At 42.3% G+C, this 19,213-nt stretch overlaps 3 protein-coding genes across 6 annotated transcripts in view; 1 reads left to right on the forward strand and 2 right to left on the reverse strand.

The window, feature by feature from the left end:
• Nucleotides 1–12,176, reverse strand: part of LOC147797496 (patatin-like phospholipase domain-containing protein 7) — a 39,462-nt gene extending 27,286 nt beyond the window's left edge. Inside the window, exons 1-12 of one of the 4 annotated variants that reach the window (XM_087143002.1) lie at nucleotides 11,924–12,176; nucleotides 10,619–10,706; nucleotides 9,165–9,253; nucleotides 8,148–8,239; nucleotides 7,132–7,281; nucleotides 6,203–6,362; nucleotides 5,598–5,678; nucleotides 4,870–4,998; nucleotides 4,066–4,146; nucleotides 3,144–3,303; nucleotides 2,567–2,650; nucleotides 1,719–1,784 (exon numbers count right to left, since the gene is read on the reverse strand). In XM_087143002.1, coding sequence (XP_086999128.1) covers nucleotides 1,719–1,784; nucleotides 2,567–2,650; nucleotides 3,144–3,303; nucleotides 4,066–4,146; nucleotides 4,870–4,998; nucleotides 5,598–5,678; nucleotides 6,203–6,362; nucleotides 7,132–7,281; nucleotides 8,148–8,239; nucleotides 9,165–9,253; nucleotides 10,619–10,706; nucleotides 11,924–12,043 — 1,300 coding nt within the window. In that variant the 5' untranslated portion in view covers nucleotides 12,044–12,176. Of the gene's footprint in view, nucleotides 1–1,718; nucleotides 1,785–2,566; nucleotides 2,651–3,143; nucleotides 3,304–4,065; nucleotides 4,147–4,869; nucleotides 4,999–5,597; nucleotides 5,679–6,202; nucleotides 6,363–7,131; nucleotides 7,282–8,147; nucleotides 8,240–9,164; nucleotides 9,254–10,618; nucleotides 10,974–11,923 lie in introns of those variants that run through there. The other 3 variants (XM_087143001.1, XM_087143004.1, XM_087143003.1) reach the window with 3 other exon arrangements.
• A 35-nt stretch (nucleotides 12,177–12,211) lies between these two features.
• Nucleotides 12,212–14,897, reverse strand: tsen15 (tRNA splicing endonuclease subunit 15). Its single transcript, XM_022229547.2, has 4 exons — nucleotides 14,742–14,897; nucleotides 13,941–14,022; nucleotides 13,515–13,650; nucleotides 12,212–12,961 (listed from the first exon to the last, which is right to left on the reverse strand). Exons 1-4 carry the CDS (start codon nucleotides 14,880–14,882, stop codon nucleotides 12,622–12,624), a joined length of 699 nt encoding a protein of 232 aa, XP_022085239.2. The 5' UTR covers nucleotides 14,883–14,897; the 3' UTR covers nucleotides 12,212–12,621.
• Nucleotides 14,898–14,995: 98 nt separating this feature from the next.
• Nucleotides 14,996–16,829, forward strand: LOC147797497 (uncharacterized). The gene has a single exon (XM_087143005.1). It carries the CDS (start codon nucleotides 15,139–15,141, stop codon nucleotides 16,375–16,377), a length of 1,239 nt encoding a protein of 412 aa, XP_086999131.1. The 5' UTR covers nucleotides 14,996–15,138; the 3' UTR covers nucleotides 16,378–16,829.
• The last annotated feature ends 2,384 nt before the right edge of the window (nucleotides 16,830–19,213 follow it).

Consider the following 19,213-nt stretch of genomic DNA (forward strand, 5'->3'; position numbering starts at 1 on the left):
CCTAAACATACACGAATATCATTATATAATTATTTTCTTACTAACTACTTTCAACAGTCAGACTAATACAAGCACATTCTAAACACTTCCATACAAAATGGCGTCCAATCACAAGATGTCAAACTACCATGTGACCACACGGTTTACCCCAGATCGGTCATCAATATCCCAAGCAAGCCTTGGGTTAGCAACCGTACCTCAGATATTGTACGCCTGACACCACTTGTGCCAAATACGGTTGTTGTTCTAACCCAGAGCTGGGTTAGGGTTAGGGTCTTTTTTGCCATTTACGACGCCTTCAAAGCTTCCCTACAACGTAAACTCGGTGTGTGGGTCCTACACTACATACCAGAAATTTGTGGTGGTTGTCTCTAACTCCGAGTGAGCGGGAGTTACATAACACGGAGTCCAATTCCACTAAAGCAAAAAACAGCTTGCACTTTTGTTATTTTCCCCCCGGAATAGATACCGAAGGCAAGAGAACAAGGTCAGAAAGGGTGGAATCAGTGAAAGGCCATGAATAAGTAGATGCAATCCTTCGCGTCCCCTGACAATATTGGCACAGTAGAGCGGATTGCTGAAATTGCATAATAGAATGATGCATCCAAATTAATTGCATTTCCCCGTCAAACAGAACCAAGTTGCTAAATGGCTGAATGATAAGAGAAACCATCCAATCAGAACATTTGAATGCTCCCCGCGGAGCCAATCACAGCAGCCTTGCCAAAAACCCCCACCTGAGCACAAGAAATGTCACAGTGGACTAATCTGGCGACTCCAGTTAGCAGACATTAAGGCTCAGGCCATGTCTGAGTGACATGGCTCTGGCTACAAAATACAACACGACTCTAGCTCTACAAGTGGCTACAAAACTGCCATAGATGTTATGTTGAATTTCAAGCCACAGCCAGGAAAGAAGATAAATCAACAGCAGCTTAGATCTGCTTTTTCTTGATCCCCTTAAATAAGAATTTATAAGAATGAGGACCAACAACAAAAAGCTGCCCAAGCCACTCTTAATTCATCATTCTTCTCTAACAGCCGTCAAAAAACAGTGCACCTACACCATTGGCAGGTGCATTCAATTGTTAATCACACTTAAGGTTGAACTGCATAGACCTGAATGCCTGCACAGCATAGACAAATCCACTGACGTTCCACTGGGCACTCCTGATGGCCCTCATGAATGGCAGCAAGCACTGTGTTGGGTTTTGTACGGAGTGACTGTCACAAAACAGTGGCTCCGCACGATAGCTGACACAATGCATACCGCCATTAAAGGGGGCCATTACAAAGACCCAGTGATGGTCACCAGAATGGCCCTTTCGTATGACGTCACGTTAGAGGGTATTTCTTTCTTCGTCTGGACTACGCTCGAGTAAACTTTTTGTGCATCCATTGTGATGATATTAAAGTAACAAAGAGCAGACTTTGAGACACCAGCAACGCATAACCTCTATTATCTAATACAGACTAACATCTTCTTACTATGGTTGGAGAACACGCAGGATTGTGAAAACGTCGTAGCAGGATGGACCACAACCACTATGGAAACAAAAGCTCTTTTTTTTCTTTCATTTTTTGGCCAAAACTGACACCAATGTGTTAGGTTGAAAGGAAGGACAAAGGTGTGCGTTTTATACAAAGAAGCAAGACAAGGGTCTAGCTGACACAAACGCCACACTCAGGCAATAGACAAGCCGAATTTCAAAACTCACTGATGACGGCCAAGGAATGGGATCGCGGTCGGCCCGTCAGAGGGTTGATTCGACCCATGGCTCTCACTTGACGTGTGGTGGATAAAAGATCAGGTTTAGCAAATGAAGAACACAACTGCATGTCCGGCCTCGATGCGCGACCCGCCCTCTTCAAATGCTGGCGCTTTAATTATGTGCGCAGCTTCCATGCAAAATTCCCGCAAGAATCACACGCTTTCTTTTCTGCGCAGCGCACACATGTGAGCCAGTGCGTCAGCGTCATGTGCTGGCCAAAACATCGCATCTTTGCTTGGTAAAAGTGACCTCTGTTTTTCACTCACTACGCAAGGAACACCATTCGCTTTTCTTCTTACGAGTGACCATCCACTTAGGGTTCATATTATTCCAAGCACAACATGTCCCACTGATTCAGCTGTTTACCACAGCACTATTTTACAAACTAGAGAAGGATATTGACATTTTAAGCAAATCGCAACACAAAAATTTGGGGGACACACCAGTCGTCGACAACTTTACCATTTTCCAAGATGTACCTCTGTGAAAAAAATCCTTTCATTCAAAACTTAAAGAGGAGAGAATGTCTTTTTGAATGAGTCACATGTGGCAAAGCATTGTAGTCACTTTTCCAAAGATCCTTCTGAAATTGACTGGTTATTAAAGGATCGATGTAGGCCCTAACTTGACTCTGGTTATTAAAGGATCAAAGTAGGCCCTTGGTCAGCTAACTTGCACGCAGACTACTTTAGATCTTAACATCAAATTTTAAAAAATGTTTCAGGAATGATGCAAATCAAACGATGCCTCTACTTATGCCAGCAAATGTGCCAAAACGACCGAAACTGACTTACTCGAAGCTGCTGAGCCCGACCTGTTTCTGAACTCTTGATCGCTGTCGGATGCACTGGTACCCCCTGAGCGGTCTAATGACAAAACTAGAAAATCAAGTGATGGAGACCAGTTAAATTCATACCGGCACAGGTTTTGAAGTATCCCTGATACAGGAGAGTCTACATGATTGATCATGAAAGCTGCAAATACGACCAAGTAAAAAGTAACATAAAATAAAATAAAGGAACGTGAAATGTAGAGTATTAATATCAGAAATCAGGGCTTCAGTGTGGCCTGTTCAAATGACTGGTCTGGGAGATTTCAGTTGAGTTTCCTGTCAACTTGACCCAGAGGGAGGCTGCCAAAAATAGGCCAACACCACGGCACCAGTCCAACCAGTTAAATCAGACTATGGTGAATGAGAAATAACATATACCTTTACTCAAAGAGAAAACTAACAGCCCAGGAGGGGTAAATCTAGAAAAGTGTACACCAAAATAAATTATTTTCTCTCGCAAGCGCTGATGAAATCTACTTTTTTTTTATCAATATCATTTGTAACCTCTAACCTGGTCCAACCTTTGACCTCCTCCTTACCCTTTTTCAGGGCGTCCTTTTCATTGTCCATGTGGGTGACCTTTGTGATGGCCTCGTCACTGGAGTTGGAGCCAATGGAGGCGGTGCTGGGCTTCTTGACCGGGCTCGAAGCCCGGCGGGTCAGCACGTGGATGGCCAAGTTAGGATCGCTGATGTCTTCCTGAAAAAGATCCAATATGGGTCATTGATAAATATGAAGCGCCACCAAGAGGTGACCTCTGAGAGGCCATTTTTGTGTAGGACACTGTGAGAAATGGCAATCTATTCACCGGTAGGCAGGGAATTGTTTCCCTGTATACTTCGAGTATCAGTTTTAATCAATTCACTCCTCATGCAACCGCATGGAATGCCCCAATATAAACCACTCTCCTCCAATATTCTGCTGGAGTACGCTCCAATGGAAATCGTGGCGTGGCGGCCATGTTTTTTGTCCACAGTGACATTGCCAATTGGCCGCTCCTTGTTAGCCTCATGGTGGTGGACTGTACTGTGAATTGCCAATAATTTAATGACAGAATACCCAACAAATGTGTTTATATCTGATATTCATGAAACCTGACCTGATGTTTGAAAAGTTACGCTCTACTTGGCAGATTCTGGACATCAAGTTAAAATCTGGAGCAATCGATGAAAAAAATCCTCTCAAACAGATGTGCATCATATTAAATTTTAAAAAATGGAAATTGAATAGGAGCTCATGCTAAATGAATTCATAAGGAAATTAAAAGTTTACATCAGGCTCACGTAATGATAAACTAGCATTTCCTTAAAATAAACAGCTTCGCAAAAGTCTATCAATTTCTTTATTGACGTTATTATGTTGAATAACTTGCATTGTCAAGAGGCAGAATATAACTTGTAAATTCATGCAGTGCTTAAACTGCAGTACATAATTCTAGGGGCAGAAGAAAGAGAAATTTACCCTGTTGATAAGCTCGCTGCTGAGGCCAAGTAGGTTGTGAAGTGTTTGGAAGGTCACTCGCTGTAGTCTGACCACCATCATCTGGGGAGGGAAGACGTCACTTTGAGAGAAATTCAGACAGCTTACATGGAAGCGGTCAAATAGTTTGGAAGTCTCTGAAGTCAGTGCCAGTCTTAGGCTTGGCCGGAGGGGACTTGATCATCATCCGCAAGCATTTTGGTTCTTCTACGGAACTGTTCTGAACTCGATGTAACAACATCCTTTGCAGTGATGTGACTCATGTCACGGAAGGTGAGCAAAGACGGGGCTGCTGATGAAGGCATCTATCGCAGTTGATTTTTTGTTGTCGGTTTTTGTTGTTTGCTGTTGCCCGTGGTGTTGCAATTGTTTCAGTTTGTGGTGTTGTTGGCGTTAAGTGTGCTGCATTTTTCAATGATTCTGAACTGTGTCATTATTGTCAAAGTGGATCTTGTTGAGCTTGTTGGAGATTAATTTGGGCTTTGGGAAAATGTCACGATTGGCTTGCCCTTGGCCAACATAATTTATTGAGCACTGCATGCCTTGTGCTTTCCAAGTACTTGTGATTAAAATTCACATTTAACTGTGGACATTGAACAGTAGGGTCAATGGTTGGGTGAGGGTCCAACGACTGGAAAACTTTGTCAAGATGCAACGGCAGCCCCTCGCAGAAAGTTCAAGTATGACCAACGGAAGAAAAAAGGAGGTCCACGATTGAAGGTAAGGTCACAAGCACGTGCGGGCGGGACACGAGTGTTGTAGTACTGTTGCACTCGTTGAACTTACCTGCACTACTCTGACCAGGCTTTCTGGGTACCTCTCAAACACCGACTGGAACGCTCTGACTGGCAATCTCAAGACCATCGTGTCTTCGGTCGCTTTGGCTGACACCGTCTTGTAAGGGTTGGGGTGACCCTAAATTAAAGACAAAAAAGAAAGAAGTTGGTAGGGTTTTATCGTTCTCGACTCGGTGAGCGCATGCCGTGAAGTGTGGTGCCAAAGAAAATATATCATTCTTGATACTATCCTATTTGAACTAAACCACATGGACTGAGAAATGATTTTCCCAATAAGTCCACATGCCAGATTTTGGAAAGACAGGGAATATGACTTTGAAAGTTCTGTTTTACATGAAGGCATACATTAAGCCTGACGGAGTTGAATTCTCAAAGTGTAACCCCTTCACGGCGGGATTATTTTGACCGTGACTGCTGGGCTGCGGTATGCCCAGTATGCAAAGCTCTGTCCAGCAGCAGGCCCCATTGAACCAGCAGCTGCATGGTGAATAGACTGTATGTGTGGTATGCACTAATCCTCACACAAAGCCGCGGCAGTAGCAGTCATCCGTCGTGAAGGGGTTAATGCACTTTTTCACACACTGCAAGGGACAGAGTCAACCACGTTTTTCAAACTTTTTTTTTGCCGGTGACAAGACTCAAACACTACAGTTTTCCAGACTGAATTGTGCCCCAGAAGTTGTTTGGTCAAAACAAGGTATTTGTAGAGCTACTCACAGTGATGACGTCCAGCACACTCAGAAGACTGTGGACACTGTCTCCCTGCAAAACCTCTTTCACCTGGAATTCATGGCCATCCTAAAAAGAAAACAGGAAAATCTTTCTTTTTTTTTTCCAAACAGTGTTTTTCTATATATACGTTGGGTAAGGGCAAAACCCGTCATATAAGGAGAAAAATTCTTCGGAGTGAGCAACTCGTTAAAAATACGGTACATGTTCTATGTCTTACACAACGTACTTTTTGAGTATTCGTTGCTTTGGAAATTCGCTTGAGAAATCTATGCGTTTCAGTTGGGAATTATTCCAATAACTCATCACCTCTAGAAGTCAGGAGAGATGCGACAGATTCACTTTAGGTCCATGGAAGCACAAAAAGTAAGATCTAATGGAGAGTACCTCCGAAACATGTCACAATGCTATGAATCAAGTATAAACTCAAACATCAAACTTCCTGCTGGATTTGATGAAATAAACATTGCTCCAAAAGAGCGCTACCAGCATGATTTGATTAGATGGGACAGAAGAAAGTGACTCTTTCTTGAAACGCTTGATGGGGCGAGTCGACAATTAGGCCACAGGGGAAACGTAGTATTTCTAGCTACCGGTTCAGTGATGAAGACGCACAGTCTCCCGCACTGGACAACAAAGATGCTGTCATCTGGCTGGCCTCTACGGAACAGGAAGGCCCCGGCAGGGACAAACTTGGTCTCCACTGACCGGCAAAGCTCCAGAAAGAGCGGCTGCTCGAAATGCCCAAATACCCTGCAAATGAAAGCCCAATATGCTGCAGATAACGGGAGAGTCACAAGAACTGAAAAAAAGTGGTGTTCACTGGTCACCAATGATTTGAAAAGAACAGGTCAGGGATCACCAGTTAGCCCGGCAGTCGATCACGCTCATCTGTCTGCCAGCATACTTAATATTAGTCAATATAATTTTGGAGTGCGTCCCACGTGTATGACGCTGTAGGGAAAGGTGTAACTTGGTAAGAGAGTATCCGTTGGTCATCAGTCTGTTGGCAAGCTTACATGTGGCTTTTTAGCATGTAGAGGATCTCCACAGGTAGAAGAAGCTCTGAAGATACATGCAGCTGTTTGTGGTAAGGTCATCAGTCCATCAGTCGGTCCGTCCATGATCTCATCATCGGCCAATGTTGCTGATGTTTTTCAGCCGTTGAGTATCTGCAGGTTGATTTGAATCTTGTTGCGGTCACCAGTCTGTCAGTCAGTTGGTCACTCTGTCTGTCTGTCTGTCTGTCTGCCTGTCTGCCACCTCTTCTGATGTGTTTCAGCGTATAGAGTACTCCAGCATAGCTCTGAGGGTTATTTCACTTTGTTTGGTCACCTTTCTGTCAGTCAGCGGGACGATCCATCTGCATGTCTGGCAAATTATCTGTTTTTTTCAGCACGTAGAGCACCTATCTGGGGGTACATGCATGTTTTAAGCTTTGAGGGTGACCTGTGGGTGGATCACCTGTTTCAGTCAGTCAGTCAGTTGGTCAGTCCATCTTCCTGTCTGTCTGGCAGCTAACCTGATGTTTTTCAGCATGTAGAGCACCTCCGGGGGTATATGGAGCTCGGGAGGCAGCTGCATCTCGTTGGGATCGGCCTCCAGGATGGCTGGCGGGGGCTCCTTGACCTGAAGCACCGGCTGAATGCTCCCGTCGTCATTCTGCAAAATGCTGTGGTCAGAGGACAGAGGGATGGTCAGAGGACAGAGGGACGGTCAGAGGACAGAGGGACGGTCAGAGGACAGAGGGATGGTCAGAGGACAGAGGGATGGTCAGAGGACAGAGGGATGGACAGAGGATGGTCAGAGGACAGAGGGATGGTCAGAGGACAGAGGGATGGTCAGAGGACAGAGGGATGGTCAGAGGACAGAGGGGTGGTCAGAGGACAGAGGGATGGACAGAGGACAGAGGGATGGTCAGAGGACAGAGGGATGGTCAGAGGACAGAGGGATGGTCAGAGGACAGAGGGATGGTCAGAGGACAGAGGGATGGACAATACCGACAACAAGCCTTAAAGACCACAATCCCCCAAAACTACCTTCAGTAAACCTTCACAGTGTATGTCATTACTGGACCATCCCTTTCCTAGCCACATTCTAAAGCTTACGCAATAGAAATTGCGGTGGCACATATTTGTAAAACACACACTTCATTTCCAACTGACCTTTTCTCTTTCACAAAATACAAGCTTCACTCCAATTATCAAGGGCAGTTCTACGAATGTTGTGTTGTAAAGAGCAAATTCTGATGGTCATGATAATCTCTTGAACTGTTTACTTTTTCCAGCCTTTGATACGAGAAAATAAATGATAAATGACAACGTACATGTAACTCAGCTAGCCTCGGCAACCTTGTTATAAATAAAGAGATTTGACCGTCGCTGCAAGACAGTATACTTCTAAAAACTTTCTGCTGAAGGGGTAATCTAGAACCCAGTATGTGGGCCATGGACAGCAGATATATATTTCACACAGTTGTGTCACTCTCTGTAGATTAATGAATTTATTCAAGATGTTAAATGTCACATTCTAACTCACTTTTTCAGGCTTTTGGCCAAGTTGATGTAGTCGCGTCTTTTCCGGACTTGCCGGCGTGCGGAATGGGCCTGAGCTCCAGATATGGAGCGTACCTTGAGGCAAACAGTGAAACAAAGCTCAATTTTTCAGAGTATTCATGTAAAGTAATAAAGTTCCGTCCTCTTCACTGTTAAAAAAAATCTGTCCGATGGTTGAAGGGTATCTGAAGGTTGTGGTTCAGGCACTTTGACAGATGGGTTGAGTTCAAATTGGATCTTGAAAAGGCTTTTATGGCATACATGTACCTTTTATGGCCTGTGTGTGATAACGACATTTGTGACCTGTCACCACAAAATGAGCTGAAAGTTGGAATTTTCAAAAAGTGAGATACTGGTATTTTTGAATTCAGCAGAAAGAGAGCTTTCCAATGGTATGTACATGGAACACTTAGGGTAGAAGTATAAGGTGTCAATGTGGCATTACTCTGGCAGCTTTGCGTCTTTGTTCCTGATATCGTTTCACCATTTCAGATCAGGCACAAATAATGCTCTCATCAAAATTGCTGAGAAAATGACATTTTACAAATTGTAATTCTGCGAAATATTTGGAATTAAATAGGAGACGGGTGCTCCAAAACTCCCAAATTGACCTCCATTTCAATATGACTTTGAACCCTCAACACAGGTAAGAGAGGGATGCGACTTCACTCTCGTTTTGTCGTGACAGGTCATATTTGTATGCCATTTCTATTAAAATATCACAAATTAGAAACTAACAGTGGGCAACTGTTTAGCCTCAAACATAATGTAATAATGACGTGCAGATCTATGCACAATTACTTGATTTGGTTGTGACACCAGACTACTGTTGACTGAGTTTTTCTTAAAAAAGAATGAATTCAGACAGAAATAAAGTGGGATTTTGAGGCAAAGTCAACATACTTTTAAAAAGTGCGATGTGGTACTTCAAATACAGTCTGGTTATAAATACACATACATATTTATATAGACTCTGTTAGATTTCAGAAGTCATCCGTACCTTTCTAAGCATCTTGCGACCGTAAAACATAAATTTTTCCCTTTTCCTGAAGCGAGGCTTGGGGCCTGCAGGCTGAGCCGTACTTGATACTGCATGCAAAAAAACAAAACATTGGATCGAAGTAGGGTCCAATTTAATCTGGTTTTTCTGTCTTTCCTCTATGGGGGGGCATTTGTTGCTGCTTTTAATACTAAAAAAAAGGTGCATAACTGTGATGCCTATTCCACGTTAACTTAGTGAAAAGTACATAATGGACAGGGTTTAGGCTTTCAGTCATTACTGTCTTCAAATAGCAACTAAATGTATTTACAAACTCTGGCTCCAATCTTCAGCAACTGGTGACAAAGAAGTTAGAGTTAGCACTGCACTAAAAGTACATGTATATGGCTCAAAAAATGTGCATTTAGCTGAATTGTTGACTATTAAATCATTTTATTTTTCAGCATGAACCCGGAATAAATTAACAAACAAATGTTTCCTCCACGCACAAATTGAAAACAATAAATAATTTTTGCTAAAACACAGAAGGCTGCCCTTAAATTGACAGTGCAGTATACAACACAAACGTAAGTAAACTTGTTGCTTGATGATGAAATTTACTACCTACATATTTTGGCCGGCTAATGAAGAAACAGTAAGTATTGAAGGGTATTCATTAACCCTAACCCTCCCAAATCCTTTTCTGCAAAGTGGAGGAACTTGGAGGATTCAGGGTGTATGGCAAAAGTGCATGGCTGATTTCGAAGGATGCCATACGTGAAGGTCGTGGATTAGACCTTATGTTGTTTGTGCTTAGCGAAGCACAAATTCAGCCCGATATTTCTTTTGAATCAACCGCACAGCTCAAGAGTGCCATTCGCACTGCCTCAACATAATGACAGGAATTGCCGGAGGATTTTGAAGGATTTGGGCAGTAAGGCACACCTCCAAATGACATTTTCAAGAACTTGTGGAGGATTTTGGCTGAATGCAATTTTTTAAAGTTGAAAATCGGAGGATTTTGGAAGATTCAGGATGGTTCCTAGTGAAAGTGCCCAGGGGGTTAGGTTTTAGATACAGAATGAAAAACCTGCTACTTGTGGATGGGCAACATACGAATCTGTGTGGCCAAAAAAGGGCACAATTGAATGGGAAAAAGTCATGAAAGGCCACACATTTTGAATCCATCTTTGGGTAATTCTAGAAATTAGGGGTCCAATTTTTGTGTTCCTGTCACATCTGACGTATGATTTTGCAAGTTCAGAACACACTCTCTGATTTCCAAGAGTGATAAGTTAATGCAAATTACCTGCCAAACAAATAGTAATAGTTTGAAATCAATTCCAGTGATATTTCCATGTCAAATAATAAAGGTCAGATACATCTGTAGAATGACCCCTTTCCACAAAAAAAGGGAAGGCCCAAATAGCTTTTGTAAACAAAAAGTGTGCTGCATCATTTGCCTGTTCACTTACATTTGAGCTTCCGTCTGTGTCGGATGATGGCACAAATCAAAATGGCCGCCACCAGCACCCCGACAATCAGCCCCACCGTCATGACGGTCTGTTCGTACAAGGAGAGCAACATGGTGACATACAAATACCATGATAGGAGCTTGTAGCAGGCGTGAAGGACGAGCAAGACCACCCCTAAGTAGAGACAGATGAGTCCGGACCGGGGCCAGATGCGGACGTGGTTTACATAGCCCGTGCCAGACATCGCCCCGTCCACATTACTGCTGCTCAATTTTTTTCCGAATTTTTAATTCCCGGGCCTTGCTGCATGAGAATGATCCTGTCAGCTACAAAATCCAGTCACCAAGGGCTGCCCGATGTCTTATTGTGCTGTGCATGCACAGCTCACAACTGTTAGAGACGACACACTGCATTCACCAAGTAATATGAGTCATGCTCCTCTCTGAATTGCTAAAAGGCTCGGCATCTCCACAGAACTGTCTGCACACATGCTAATGAGCCCTCGTGTTTGTGCCAATACTGAGTGCAATTACACATCACCGCTTGCTAAGGCAGGTGCAGAGGGTATCTACATTTTATAGCCCGAGGCTCGGGAAATAAAGGAGTCAGGTTGAAACAACTATCACCATGTGATTCGTTTGAATTGAGCCTTAATTCATTTTGAGGGGTCTCCAATTTAAATTTTGATCCATGAATGTCAAATGCTATCAATAAAATTTTAAGAGAGCTTTAATTTCTCTTATATCATACACAACACCTACCAACTGCCGCGTACATACAGACATAAGAACTGTCAACAGTGGTCACTAGGTTACATTCAAAATTTTTAAGAGGATTAAGTTTTAACACATCTTTCAGTATCTCGTCATAAATTAGATTCCGAGATTGGATCCTGTAATCTTAGAGGTGTTAATTGAGCAGCAATGATCAAAATTGAAAATTACAGCCTACATCATGTATTAATATTTTGATTGGCAGCAGTGGAGATGTTCTAAACCATCGTGCATTATTTATTTACAAACTTCCTAAATTTGCAATTCACTAGAAGTACTGTACGTCACGAAGACCGCCTGTGTAATATGCAAATTTACGTGACCTGTAAACAGTTACGTGTATGGTGTGGGCAAATATATAATGCGTGAGCCGAATGAACATGAAAACCATGGACACGCCAGATACTTTTGACCAACTACAAAAAAGTAAACTTTCCATCCCCGCTCTTATTACGTCATTGGTTTATGTTTACAAAACCAAGTACCCACTTGGTCTATGAAATGTGAAGACGTTAAACGGTGCCATTCTTACCGCCAATTGGCCGTCAGTTAGGCTAAAAAGTGCGGGGAAAAAAGCCCCAACATCCATTCCTAACACCAGGTCTCCCATTTTTGTTGTTTTTAATGAGCGCCCTCTTTTGACACGTTCCATGGGGGGCGTGGTATTATCGAAGGGAGGGAATGCTCTATGATTGGACAAGCTGGTTTATAATATTTACAGTAGGGTGGAGTTTCCAATGAAAGCAAACAATGTTTCTAACAAGAGTTCCGCAGGGTGTTCTTTACAAAACAGAGTTTCAGACAGAAATCACAGAACAGATCTTTTTCCAAAGGAGATTTGATAAGCTTTATGTACTTTTCATTTCACATCTTTACAAATGTACAGTTCTCCAATAAAATGTAAAAAAAAAAAAGAAGGAAGGACAACACCTGACACGATGATATTGTGTTTCACCATCTAAAAGATGAACACATTCGGGTCATTTACATAATTCATACAAACTGAGGTTTCTTCCCATAATAAAGTGCATGTATGTGCAGGCTTATTATAGCTCTGACAATTATACAGATTAGGGAGTAGGCTTTCGTTTACCAACAAATTGAGGCTTAATTTCATGATTATGATGAACAATAACACTAAATTTTGGTCTGGCCCAAACGTTGGCATAAATGACACCTAATTTTTACACCCATGGTTGTCAGGGTAACCCAGCAGACAATCAATAGATGCTAAAGTTCCTCCTCCATAAACTCATCCCTCTCTTCATTTGAATATTCAGTGACTGTTTCTTGTATCCCTGTGGGACCGTCCTTGGGATGGCGTTTCCTTGTCGGTATCGTGGGGCGTCTGCTGGTTTCGTCATCTTCTTCGTCCTCTTTTGGAGGATCTGAAGGGGGCACCAGACCATCGCTGATTTCGTAATACACGATGGTGGAACCCGGCTCGGTAATGGCAAGTACCAGAGAGGTGGGCATATCCTCCCTGGGCATTGTGTCCACTTCATCAGGGGAGGTGCTTGTCGGTGGGGGAGGGCCCGGTAATTGGATATGCTGCAGGAACTGTTTCAATCTAAAACACAAACGTGACGCGGAACATATGAAAAATAGCTTCAAATATTCGTTGTACTTTTTGGGGACACAGGGGCAGGGCAGCCAATACTCTGAAGCAAAATTGTGTCAAGTTTGCTTTATAAACACGTCACAGTGTTAACAGTCCCTTCAAAGAGTTTTTAAAATTTCCTAAAATTTATAACCATATCAAAATTTGTGCATCAACTTGATTGTGTCCTGAAAAAAAATCTTTCTGAACTTGTATAATCCATTGTGCTTGCTTACTCAAGCTGACATGGAAAAATCCCTTTCCCCCTTAATTTACATAATCTAAAGAAGAGAGAATCATGGGCGTGGAAAGGGGAGGGGACAAGTAGAGTAACACACCCACTGATTCATGGGGGGCAGAGGGCAAGAAATTGAATGTGCTAGCATTTCAAAATGGAACTATCAACTTTCTTGGAGGGCAATGATTTAATTTTATGGATGAAAATATTTGAACAGTCATTTTCAGAAAAAATTCCAGTTGCCCCTCCTTCTGACTCAAGACCTGGATATGCCTCTGACCACACCTCTTGTGACTCAGCTGTGTTTCCGTGGTGACGGGCAGAACAACTCGCAGGTTTCCTTTCTTTCTTGGCTTGCCCGTGATGAAGGCAAGGTTGAGCTCTCTGCACGGATGGATTTCAACGCTCCACCAATCCTTGGCTAAAACAAACCATTAAAGAAAGTCTCAGTAAGGATTTAAGGGCCGGCAGCACGGACTTGGAAAAAATGTGAATTTAGTAAAAAGTCATATAATTATGTAGTGTAAGACAGCATTAAAAAAAGTATTTAATTTGTCCAGAGGAAAAAAGTCTAGCTAGGAGAAACCAATGGACTCATTTTTAAGAATGCCAATTATGAATAGGCTTATTTAATACAAAATATACCGTGAAGAATTATGGCAAAGTGTTAAAATATTTCGAATTAAAAAGTTGATAATGACATGCACATACCTTCGCACAAATTCAGATAAACTACCAAAGTGGTGAAAATCTGCACATCATTGTCCAACTTCCATGACCGCATTTCAGTGTACTGACAGAAAAATGGAGAAAACAGTTCAATCAAACTGATGGCTTACAAACCACTTAAAGACAAAATATGTGATGTCCGCACGTGGAACTTTTGCATCCTGCCTCCATGTTTTCACTATATATCCTCTCCATAAAGGTCAATCATTAGGGAAATCTTGAAAAGACATGAATCTGTAAAAATTTCTGATTCTGTTAGCAAGTTCTTATTCTAAGATAGGGACTGACACCCAATCCACATGTGGACCAGCCGGGATTTGAACCAGGACCGCAGAGGTGGAAGGCGAGGACAGAACCACTATCACTATGCCAACCTGTACTCATGTACAACATCGTTAGTATATGCGCATGTGTACATTGTCTCTATTTCTGCCCTGCTAACGACTTGCCACTTTGTAAGAAACACAGACCAAGCTTTTTGTCAGTTTTTATTACAACATTTGTGCTTTGAAACTCCGCTAATTTGTTCTTTGGATCTAAGGAAGTAAAATGGCGGGAAACTCCAGATCGAAAATTTGTCGATTTCCCAGTTTTTTGTCACTTCGTGAAAACACCAACGATATGCGCGCGCACCTTGGCCGCGCCGCCGGCGAGGCCGAGGTAATGTGCTTACTACATCATGATCATAATAATAATGCTCAGCCGGCCGGTGCGGCCAGCCAATCAACCAACGGACACTTTACCTGCCGAAGGTGGGAGAAGAAAAGTCATAGTCTTAATTACCTTTGGGTGATCGGAAAGCCAATTGTACCGATGTACTTTTGGTTGTAAATGCTCATTTTCCTGAAAATCATCCTCATCGCTGCTGGAGCTGTTTTCCGTCGACATGGGCGCAGCCATCTTGCTATTAACAATAGACGTCATCACTCGTTACCACCTTGACCAATCAAACTCCAGCAACACATCAGGGGACTTATTTACATATAATTATAAACATTACAGCATGCGACAAAAATAGTAGGGGGCTGTTGCAGCTACGGTAACAGGTTAAGTTGCAGATCATTGTGCAATATAATCTTCATAAAAATGTAACCTCCTTTGGAAGATTGGTCAGTAGCTGGTCTACCTAAATCGTCTAGCGGGATTAGCTGTTATTTTGTGCTGACAAAATTTCAGGAAAATGGTAGCTGAAGGCGATTCTGTTATAGCTGACCCTCCTCTGGGTCGATGTTTTGAGGAGATCGGGAGCAAGAAAGGACCTGTTGCGGCGAATACTTCACCAGGTAATAAAGACGACAAAAAACATGCAAAGAAGAGACGGAAATCATCGTTACAAAAATCTTCCACAGAGAACAGCTGCTGGTCTGGACCTCCTCAGAATAATATGACCCGAAAGAAGAAAGGACTGAGGCGAGCCCCCGAGTTGCAGATGTGCACAGTCGTGGACTCAAGCCTGTCGACCAGGATCGGCCTCCATCGCTGCCAAGTGTGCGGGGACTGCTTCACCTGTTTCTGCCCTCCGTCAGAGGGACCCGGCCCGGGCTGCGCTTGGCACTCGAGTTTGGAAGGAGACAGCCACGGTGGCGCAGGGTCGGCCGGCTTTTCTCATGGTGATTGTGATGACTTTGAGCTTGATATGTTAGCCGAAGAATGCACCGAGAACATGCTGAAATCCCATAAACGCTCCAGACGAGAGAAGGGAAATGCTGGCAGGACTAAGCAGGCCAATCGAGTCAGCAGGGCTCGAAGAATGCTCAAGGAGAAGCAGTTCAGGCCCAAGAACGTCTTCAGATGCCCCAGCGGGCATCCCCTGGTGTTGGTAAAGGTGAAGCATGACATCAGGAGAAGGGGTGAGGAGAGAGAGGAGCGATTCAAAGATGCTGTGGTTGCCAAGAAGGAGAACATCGAGAAGAGGCTGAGAGTGTTGAAGCTGGAGAGGAGAGGACCTCCGAAGAACTGTGTCAGCAACAGTGGTGGTACAGGGAGTCCTGCACAGCCAACAAAGCATGCAAAACTGACACAGCATGCACAACCTGTGAGGTACGAACTGCGGGAGACCGACGTGTCTCGGTTTGCTTCCACTGAGGAGGAGGCGGAACTTCTGAGGGTTCTAGCTCTCATCCAGCATCGAGACCTGCTACCGGAGGACTACGATCTCTTGCTCCGTCTGGACGAGAAGGTCGCCAAGAAGACCGTGGGCTCTGACCGCCTGAACAACCTGCGCACGAGACTGTTAACTGACAAGGACCTTGCAAATACAGAGTTTGCAGGTGCCGCGTGCGCCATCTGCATGGAGTGTTACCATGCCGACGAGGTTGCCAAGTGGTTACCGTGTCAACATGTCTTCCACTGTGACTGCATCGACCAATGGCTCAGTGAGGCAGGCTCAATTTGTCCCCTGGACGGTTTAGAGGTCTGACTAGCCAAAGAACTCGCAATGAAATTGCGAGGGACACAGTTGTGGTCAAGAAAAATTGTTCAAAGTTATTTTAATCCTGCAAGTGTTTGGTCTCACTGTATCACAGTGTCAAGTCAAGGAGCTCAGTTTTCCCAAGGAAGAAATGGCCAGACAGCCATATGTAACTCAGTATATGATGTGTGCAATGTAACGCTTTTTTGGCTGGACCAACACTTGTTAAGTTTTCAAAATCAAAGGGAATTCTCTAATACAAGAAACGCTGCCCTGGAATACCAGGGCAAAATGAAATTGCATTCATGATGAAACATTCATATACCTGTAAGAAATATTTGCTTGCTTTTAAAGTAGCAAGGTGCCTTCATTATTTTTCAAAACTATTTATGCATGTACAGTCCTTAAAATTGTGAAGAACAATCTCTATTGAATAAAACTCAATTTAGGATTTTTCTGAGCATATCATCTGGAACTTTCATTCATTCAGAAAATCAGCATTTGTTGACTGTTGAATTTTGAAAGTTGCCATCAGTATCCAAAAGAAATGGACCAAAGATGTTTGGTTCGAGGTTCCAAACACAATTATTTAGTCCGTCTGAGCTGCAATGATTCTGGAAAGCCCATGTTGACAAAGCTGTCTTGTAAAATGTGTTTGGAATCTCCTTTTAGCTGCTACAGAAGGCAAACGGCAGGATAGACTTCGTAGTTGGACTTTGTCATTTTTTTATTCAATCCATTTGATCCCTTTTTCCTCATTCCACAAATCACAGAACAAACATTTTAGACCAAACAGTGTCTCGGATTTTACACACTTTTGCAAATACAACAGGGAAATTTGTCAACACATGCAGTCTCACATTAAAAAAGGTTATCCTTTTTTTAAATGAAATGAAATGCACATCAGGCGAATTTAAATACATGAGGTGGATTTCACATTACCAATGTAACAGATATAAAAATAAAACTTAATCACATGTATGCATGTACATTAAATATATCACAGTGTCTTTGAGGCTATGAAGTGTCTATGAGAATAACGCTTAATTAAAAGGAAAAAAGGAACTAAAGTAATAAGGTTTCTAAATGAATTACCCTCTAAAAGAAAAGGCCAACATAAAGTGTGAAAATATTCCCCCAAACTGCAACATGTTAAAAAAGACTCGACAGTTTAATTTAAAAATCAAATAGATGACATGAAAAACACTGAAAACAAACACATAACTGGTTTAATATGTTTGGGCTGATGACCATTCAAATTCGCCTGGAAATAAAAACTGTTGTAAAATGGTTCAAGGGAAAGTAAAATGGTGAAACCAATAATCTTAATCTAAAAGGAAAAAAATTTCGAAGCTTTTCCTAGATGGATAATGCCCAACGCAATTATACTTGGTTGGTCCTAACACACAACAAAGTGACACCAACTGCAGGCCAGGCCTGAATCCCTAACAAACCACGGCTAACAAACCACACTTTGACAAGTTGCATTGCAATGCTGGAAGGCTCTCCCTATTCCATGTGCCAGTGGCTCAAAAGGAAAAACTTTCCTATCGGGCCACTGAAACAGCTCAGTTTTTTAAGTGAAAAAACTTCCCAACATGAGAAGGTAGAAACAGTAGAATATATTACTTGAATTTTCCCGATGACCATGATTATGTAAGCTCAAAACAGCGATATTTTTGCCCTGTAATTTTACATATATACAAACAATGAACCCAACATTCCAACTTCACTAAAAGTGAAGTGAACTAAAAATACACCAAGTTCGTTTCCATATACATGTATATATAAATAACTATGAACTAAACTGAAATAAATTGGTCAGGAATCAAACTAGAGAGTCTATTATGATAACATATTTTGTTTGAGAACTTTGTTAGTTGCAGTTAAACATTTCTGACATTTACATTTGTTTCATATGTGTGGAATATCTGAAAACCTAAAGACTTCAAAACTGCTGGATAGGGGATCACGAAAAATAAAAAATCACAACGAACCTTTCTGCTCTAAATACCCTTCAAATAAACTTTTCCACACAAAACCCACATATGCAAAAATCCACTTTACATTTTTCCCCTGGTCGGTAGATTAACTCTTCGACATCACGCACAAATGTTTAGATGAAAGATTTCAGGCATGCCACTGTGCCCCTACACAAGGGAAGACCGTCCCTCATCTCAAAGCAAAAAAATTCAATATTTACACCCGGAACATCTTGAAGAACACATTTGCACCACGCAAAAAGGATCTTGTTATAAAAACTTTGGGAGGGGGGTTTTACAACCCCACCCTTCCTACAAATATCCCCTTATTACCATCTCTTATCATAGTATTCCTGCGTAGGAAGCTGCGTACATGTATATGCATGCACTACAAACAAGTAACCTGTTGACTTTCATGAAATTTAAAGCACAATTCCCCAAGCCAATTTCTGATGAGATGCCCCACCACCCCAAAAAAAAAATGGTCTGAAATTTTCATAGTATCTACCCACGACAAAAATAACACACACGGCCACAGGTCTGAAGGTACCCAACCATTTCACAGGTAATTAACCCTATCACTCCTCAATCCTTCACCTGTTGGAGGACTGAGGACTGTTAGGGTTAAGGATTTAAAATTAAATAGAACAAATCATAAAATACATGTATAATAATGTAAGCTGATATGTTAGAACATGGAGAAATTGCCCTTGCACTGGAAAGGGAATACCATGTTTTAAATATATTTTATATTGTATAAACCTTAAATCATTGCACTTTTGATGCCCTTGTATTTATTTTCAAAAATTGCCCTCATTTACTAAAAATGCAGTTTCTGTAATCTGCTGTAACTGCTCCCCAAT

Source organism: Acanthaster planci, linkage group LG11, assembly GCF_054643075.1.
Source record: "Acanthaster planci isolate LZ-2023a linkage group LG11, COTS_SCS, whole genome shotgun sequence".
Taxonomy (NCBI): domain Eukaryota; kingdom Metazoa; phylum Echinodermata; class Asteroidea; order Valvatida; family Acanthasteridae; genus Acanthaster; species Acanthaster planci.

Coding starts and splice junctions, on each gene's coding strand:
- LOC147797497 (XM_087143005.1), top strand. CDS start 15,139: ATGGTAGCTGAAGGCGATTCTGTTATAGCTGACCCTCCTCTGGGTCGA.
- tsen15 (XM_022229547.2), bottom strand. CDS start 14,882: ATGACGTCTATTGTTAATAGCAAGATGGCTGCGCCCATGTCGACGGAA. Junction 14,023..14,741: donor GGCTTTCCGATCACCCAAAG/GTAATTAAGACT, acceptor TTTTTCTGTCAG/TACACTGAAATGCGGTCATG. Junction 12,962..13,514: donor ACACAGCTGAGTCACAAGAG/GTGTGGTCAGAG, acceptor TTTGTGTTTTAG/ATTGAAACAGTTCCTGCAGC.